The sequence below is a fragment of the Canis lupus genome, chromosome 32 (assembly GCF_011100685.1).
Source record: "Canis lupus familiaris isolate Mischka breed German Shepherd chromosome 32, alternate assembly UU_Cfam_GSD_1.0, whole genome shotgun sequence".
Taxonomy (NCBI): domain Eukaryota; kingdom Metazoa; phylum Chordata; class Mammalia; order Carnivora; family Canidae; genus Canis; species Canis lupus.
The window spans coordinates 6,006,624-6,014,270 of record NC_049253.1 but is presented as its reverse complement, the minus strand read 5'-3'; the positions used below and the strand labels follow the sequence as shown (position 1 = coordinate 6,014,270).

Genomic DNA, 7,647 nt, shown 5'->3' with positions numbered 1-7,647 from the left:
AGAATTATACTGGAGTTATCTGTATGAAAGCTGGCGATTAGTACAAGAAATTGATTTTATAATAGTTCAAGCATTTTGAAATGCCAAATTATGAGTTTCCTTGCAGTATTTGTTGATTGCATGGTTGGTATTTTGGAATGCTAATTTCCTTTTTATGAAAATTACCAGAATGGACATATACATGATCAGCTGTTCATCCCATCTATGTCTATTTCTCTTTGACTTGCTCAGATTCCTAATGGAGGAGAAAGTATAGCCAGCAACATTAGTTCTTTCCTGTTTTACTTTAAGGATATAATTTATTTAGATCTGACTCTTTGTGCAGTCAGAGAGTTCTGAGTTAGTGCTCTGACCCCCTTCCCTTACTTTTTAGGTGAACTCAGGAAGTGAAAAATAATTTCTTCTCATAAAAATATGGGTAACAAAAAAATGTAACTATTGGCATTTGAACAGAACTCATAGACTTTTGCCAAGATTTCATCCTTTGTGTAGAGAATTATTCACATGTTTATTCAGTGCAATCAAATAACCCAAATGGTTCAATAATAACCATGGAAAAGAGCAATTCTGTTATTACAGAGAGAATTTTACTAGGAGCAATTCTGTTATTACAGAGAGAATTTTACTCATGCTAACTTAGAGGTATCAGTTCCTTTATAATAGCTGAAGAAGTCATATAATGTGAAATAATATAAAAATATAAGGACGATGGTTATTCATTCCCACACTCAGAGGTAAAGGATAGCAATTCAGTTCTTCAGTTTGAGGTCACTTCTGATTCCTATCTCATCATTTTTGTCCTTTCCATGGGAAGAGAAATGTCTTCTTGTACTTGGTGAGATTGGAGAAAATGACATTCTTCCAGCGTAGCCTCAAATCCTGATCCTGCTTTTCTCTGTTATATAGATTACAGATAAACATTCCCTTTCTCTGCTTCTATTCCAATAGGGTATTTTCTAGAATGAGGCAAGACTGAGTGGCGGACTGGAGGGGGATGGGGATCATCATTGCTGTTCTGTGCTCCACGAGAGTGGTTCTCAAGCTACGGATAAAGCAATCCAGTTCAGGAAGGTAGAAGTAAAAAACTAGATATGCTGTCGGTTTAGGGCCTTTACATTCCCTCTTCCCTCTACATGGAATGCTATTCCATTAGATATACCATTCAGATCCTTGCTCAGATGTCCCCTTCTTCATGAGACCTTTCCAGACCCCCTATTTAAAATAGCAATCCTCTTACTGGCACTCCTTATACACATTCCTGGATATGCCATATAGTTTATTATTTCTTCATTGTGTGTGTTTTCCCAACTAGAATGAAAGCTCCATAAAAATGTAAGTTAACTGTTCTATCTCCCGTTCTTAGAATAGTTCTTGGCATACTTCTATAAGGTTTTTTTTTAATAAATGAAAGTTTTATTTTGGTTTTTGAATCAAGCGGTGTTCTCAAAGCTAGTTTTGCAAACAAAACAAAACAAAACAACAACAAAAACCTGTATTTGGAAAACAAAGCTAGTACTACATTCTAGTTCCTATATAGCTCCTATGTATACTTCTCAAATTTTTTAGCTTCCTTGGTGAGAAAGGTTGTGATTGATGAGACCCCTGGACTCAGAGAATTATATGTGAAAAATCACAGACCATTAGCCAAAGCTGGAAGTTTTGTTGGAGAGGAGGTAGGTGGGAAGACTTCATATAGGGATCTGGCATCCTTGGTTCTGACAATTTTACATGTATATAGTGACTACTTCAGAGTTAAGTGAGTATGAGTTTCCATCTTCATTATATTTTTGAGGAGTTTATTTCAAATTTTCTAAGATGAACATATATGGTTTATACACTGCAGGAAATAGTAAACTCTACTGAGGAGTAATTCTAAAGCAAAAGAAAAGAGCTTCCTCTGGTAATAATATGTTCCACTTAGCATGTTGGAGAGAACTTTCTGCCCTCAATTTGCTTAATAGCAACCTTATCTGAATGCTGATACACACAGAATGCCTGCCCTTCTAGATTTGGAACAAACCCCAAATAATTCCATGTTCCTACAATTCATTTTCTCAGAATAATACTTTTATCATAACATTAATTTACTGTTTTCAAGAATAATATAGCCTTCTAATGGGAGTAGTTTATCTCCTAATTAAGGTGACTGGCAAGCTACAGACATATGGTCCATTAAAAAAAATGATTTGGCTTGAATCTGACTCTAACCATACTCTGCAAAAGGTTTCATTAGTTCAATATTTTACAGTATCTTTTGTACTTATTCCCAAGATAAATAAAGTTATTGATTTATTAAAAAAACATTTATCATTTACTATGTTGAACTTAAGCACATATCAGCAACATGGTATTAAGTTCTTACGGTTCCTATCAGATGTACTGTCTCAGGGTCTGCTTAAACCTCAGGTAGCCTTTCCCTTCCACTCATGATATAGATTTAATAGCCTTTCTTTAGTCTCAAAGACCCATATGAAATCTCTATAACTTTTCATATTTCTCATGTAGTTTCATGTTTTGTAAATCTTTTCTCAGAGCAAATGAAGTAATTTCCACTGATATCTAAATACTTCTTCAAAAAGGGATTTCTTTATAAGTAAAGAATTAACATGCTCCTTAAATATATAAGGAACAATCACCTACTTTCCCTCTGTTATTTAATCTTAGACCCATGTGCCGATATATTTAAAATATAGGCATACATTTGTACATTGCTTTCAAAGTGTGGTCTTATGTTAACAACTACCCATGCATATGTTATGCTTTACTTCCTATCTGAAATTCTCTCTTCCTCATTCCAGTTAATTTCTCCAAATATTCTCTCCAATCTCCCTTATTCAGTCAGCTCAAGTAGATTTGTCTCTCCTCTAAAGCACTTATGTTGTATACTATATGGTAATATGGTACTAATAGTGGAAGAAACTACTTTCTGTCACTGTTATTCACAGTTGCCATTTGTTTGGTGTACAGCTACACATGCTATTTTAAAATGGTCCGCAGGAAAAAAAAAAAATGGTCCGTAGGAAAATGTATCTGATATTTTCAAAAGTACAGATAAACTTGGATGAATCTACATAATTTGGTAGAGAAGTTATATATATATTTAGTTTTAAATCCTTGGAATGTAAGCAAAGTATTTTAGTAGTTAGAAAACAGTAGTCATGAATAAATATGCCAAGCATAGCCATCATTTTTTGCTATTCATTTTTTCCCTACTTTATATGAGGGAATTTATCCTTTTTTTTTTTTTTTTAAGATTCTATTTATTTATTCATGAGAGACACACAGAGAGAGAGAGGCACAGGCACAGGCAGAGGGAGAAGCAGGTTCCATGCAGGGAGCCTGATGCAGGACTTGATCCTGGGATCACACCCTGGACCAAAGGCAGGCACTAAACCGCTGAGCCACCCAGGGATTCCAGAATTTCTCCTTCTTGCAGAACTGTAGCTAAAGCATTTGCAAGAACAGAGCCTGGTATAAATGGGAAGATTGTGCTGTAAGTAACCTAAGTTTCAGTGAAATTGTAGTCTTATGTGGCACTAATAGTTGAAGCTATTCCAAAGGAGGCCCTCGCACCCAGTAGATGAGATTCATGGTTTCTCTAAATAGGGCTAGAATAATCAATTGAGAATGGTTAAGCATCAGTAATGGCTAATTTCAGTATGTTGATGCCTTACCATACAGTATAATGAAGACACACTCTACTTTTTTTTTAAGATTTTATTTATTTATTCATGAGAGACGCAGAGAGAGAGATTGAGAGAGAGAGAGGGAGAGAGAGAGAGAGAGAGAGAGAGAGGCAGAGACACAGAGGGAGAAGCAGGCTCCATGCAGGGAGCCTGATGCAGTATTCCATCCCAGGACTCCAGGTTCATGCCATGGGCTGAAGCAGGCACTAAACTGCTGAGCCACCCAGGGATCCCCAATTGCTGACAACTTTTAAGCCCACCTATCTCTTTCTCTTTGTCCTAGTACTCGACAAACTGCTAAGAAAGCCCAAGTACTCCCTCCTTTGGCCCTGGTGACTCAAATGATGGAAGCTCCTGACCATACATGAGAGTGCTCACCCCAGCCCTAGCTCCTAGCCAGTTTGAATAATAACATTTTGCAGTAGTTTCTATTTGTTTAAAATGTTTGACCTTCATGTTTTTCTATTTTTTAAATAGTAAAAACATAGGTTATTAGCTTACAGTCACTCTCACTTACCTAAATATACAAAAAAACTGAGACACATGGTTCAAAAAACTATAGCACAAAGCCATAATAGTGCTTACCTGGTGACCAATTCTTGAATTGCAATTATAAGCCTTAAAAAGAAATAAACTGGCTTATTTATGTATGCTTACCTTAGACACTCAAACCAACATAGAGGCTTTTAGTACCATACTTAGAACTCTACAAATATTAGGACTGAAAGGTGGAGCTCCTGTCAAAGTGCTTGTTAATGACTTATGTTAGTCAAAGTTTAATATAACCTAATCAGTCCATTGACCCCTGAAGGCGATATCCTAGCAATTGAACTTCTATATAGCCGAATCACTGTAATACTTCTGCTACTGCTACTAGCTAACTTATTATTTATTTACTACTACTATATTCCAAGAACATTGATAACCTCTTTTCATGTATTATGTATAATTCTCCAAAAGCATCATAAGGTAGGTTTCAGAGATATCACTCATGAGCAGATGAAACTTATATCAGATAGTCTTCAATCCAGGGTCACATAGCTGGTATGTCGGGGCCTCCAGAAGCCACTATTAGCCTCTTTGTGTGCCTCTCTCAGTGTGTACTCTACTTTCAGCACAGCCAAAATTTCTTGGACATGTATACTTTTTTTTTTTTGGATACATGCATATATTTAATAGTGAAACAATTCATCAACAACAAAAAAAATTAGAAAAATTCATGAAACCTCAATGCTGTGGAAGAGAACAGGACATCAAGGCAAAAGATACAAAATCTGACCCAGAAGGCTGCCTGATGAGTTAAGCAAAGGCAAATTTGCTTAGGATAGTATTATATGCCATTGAAAAGAAAAATGGTTGGAAAGGTACCCACTTATTTGCATGGAAGCTGACAGCCTTACTGTATGCTGCACGGAATGGAGGCGAAGAGCCAGGGAAGGGAGAGGGGTGACAGAGGAAAAGCAATACAGAATCCAGGGTAAGCAGATGGAAGAGACAAAGAGTTACAAAGAGATGACTCTAAGGCCTTTTGTTTGCAGTCTACAATAAACCTGTTACAAGTCTTTATGTCAGTCAAGTCCAATGATCACATAACGAGTAGCACTAGGCAAGTAGCACTAGGCGCAGTGAAGAACAATGGAGTGGTTTACAAAAGTAAAGGGATAACATGGTTCCTACTCTCAAGGAGCTTACAACCTATATGGGAAACAGATTCCACACACAAAACAAATTTACAAAGTAACATAAATATAAATAAATACACATCTGAATAAACAACATATGAAAGCCTAAGGGGTACTGGGTCAATACTTATCTAGAAGTCTGTAGGTCAAAGAAGGCTTTCTGAAGGAAAAACTTGGGGACTGAGTATAATGTTAGCAGAGAGTAGGGCATGTGCAAAAGCATAGAAGTGTAAGTAAATATGTCCAGGAAGCAGATTAGCTTGATTAAAGTAGAAAGTCTAAATAGGTCTCATTGAGAAGTATGGTGAAACAGTAGGGGGTTAATTTGGTGAAAGACACTGCAGTGTTCGGTCTGGTCCCTAAAGCAAACAGGGAAAGAGGTTTTCTTTAAGTAATGATGGTAAGTGGCACATGTCCAGGAGTAACTCCACTGCTCTCAAAAGTTTTAGTTACTCGGAGACAGAGAAACTAGCAATGAAATGGTAGAGAAGTATTCAGCATCCTTGAACAGTTTAAGAGAAGAAACTGCCTTCTGCAAGAACACTTGCAAAGTGGCAAGTGAAAACAATCCATGAAACTCCTAGATTCAGGATCCACCATCCCAAAGGCCAGCCAGATCCCAGTAAAATCAAGTGCTCAAGTAGAATGTCCTAGGCCCTCATTACCAATTCTTAGTGGGGAGCGAATTGTATATGCTTATAAAAGAATTTATTTTTGAGCTACCATGACAATCAAGTTTGATCCTAACATTCTAGAAATTAAAATAGGAGGATGAGAAGAGCCCTAATCTATAGGGAATGCTCACGTCCCTGAAGGAGGACAGGTCAGTAGGGCCCAAATTCTTCCCTGGTCTTTATGTGGAAAGGCAAAACATCACACCGTGAAAAGAGGCTTTTCTCAGCCAAAGCAAGTTAAGACCTCTTTCTTTAAGCCTATTGATCTGAAGTTGTTCCAGGAAGGACAAAAAGAGTCCAGGCCAGATACTCAGCAGCAGCCAGAGTTGGACCCTATTTCATTAGAGCTCCGCTGGGAGGCACTGGGTCCTACTGATGTTGAAATACACTGCTGAGGACCAATCTTGATGCCATTCGCCTCATTGTGGACATCAAATAAACCCTGCTGGATCTTCCTATATATTTCTTTGGCTGTGTTAATGAAGGCCTCTTCAACATTGCAGGCTGTTTTGGCTGAAGTTTCCATGAAGATAAGTCCATGCTCCCGGGCAAAGGCCTCTCCTTCTCTCTTCACATCCCTACGGATTCTAAGTCACTCTTATTCCCAATCAGCATGATAACCATGTTGGAGCTGGAGTGTTGCCGGGCATCCTCTAACCAGGAGGTCAGGTGGTTGAAGGTTTCACGCCTTGTGATGTCATATACTAGCAGTGCTCCAGCTGCTCCCCTGTAGTAGGAACGGGTGATAGAACGGAAGGATTCTTGCCCAGCCGTGTCCCAGATTTGCAGTTTGATTTGTTTTCCATCAATGTTGACCATACGGGCCCCAAACTCCACACCTATGGTGAGGTCGTGCACCGGCTGGAACCGCTTGTCCGTGAACTGCAGGAGGAGACATGACTTGCCCACGCCTGAAAGAGGAGCACGGACGCCCCCCCGCCGTGCGGGCCGTGGCCCACGGGCTACCTGTCGGACAGGTATACTTTTGTATAGAACGTGTTCACAGAGAATCAAGGTGGCTTTGTAGAAAGACTATTGAATAAATTATTTGAACACAGATCTTCGAATTTCCATCATGTTGCATATAAGTTTGGTTATCTGAAAAAAAGCACCCTTCCAGTGATTTTATATGTTTATGGAATTGCAGGGTTGGATTAGATCAAGGGTTCTTATTCCTGAATCTCAATTCACGGAACTCCCAAATTATATGCAAATGTTATTTTTGTGTCTGCATATGCATTTTCAAGGAACAATATTCATAACGTCTATTTCTCAAACGGTTTTGTAAAAAATAAAAAATGTTCAACGGAGTGGTTAAATTCTCTCACAATTCTAAAAATATTATGACTCCATCCAGCCGGAGGACGACATGGAGCAGAAAGGATTAGGAAATGACAAGGAAACTATTAGATTCCATGATTTTTATTTAAACAGTTTTTGGCCAAAACAATTTTTCTAAACCTGCCATTTAAAATTAAAAACCTATAGAGCTTTTTTTCTTTTTTGTCCAAGCCCAAATCTACATCTTTATATATGAGTGGGAAAAATAATGAATCTGGTCTGATCAGGATCCAGAGAGACCTTAATGGTAAATGGTGTTGTTAA

At 38.0% G+C, this 7,647-nt stretch overlaps 1 protein-coding gene across 1 annotated transcript; it reads right to left on the bottom strand.

The window, feature by feature from the left end:
- Positions 1-5,701: 5,701 nt before the first annotated feature.
- On the bottom strand, positions 5,702-6,970 carry LOC100686779 (ras-related protein Rab-2B-like). The gene is given in 2 exon segments (XM_038581737.1): positions 5,702-6,627; positions 6,630-6,970. Coding segments are annotated over 2 exon segments (507 nt in total). The 5' UTR covers positions 6,862-6,970; the 3' UTR covers positions 5,702-6,352.
- Between the last annotated feature and the right edge of the window lie 677 nt (positions 6,971-7,647).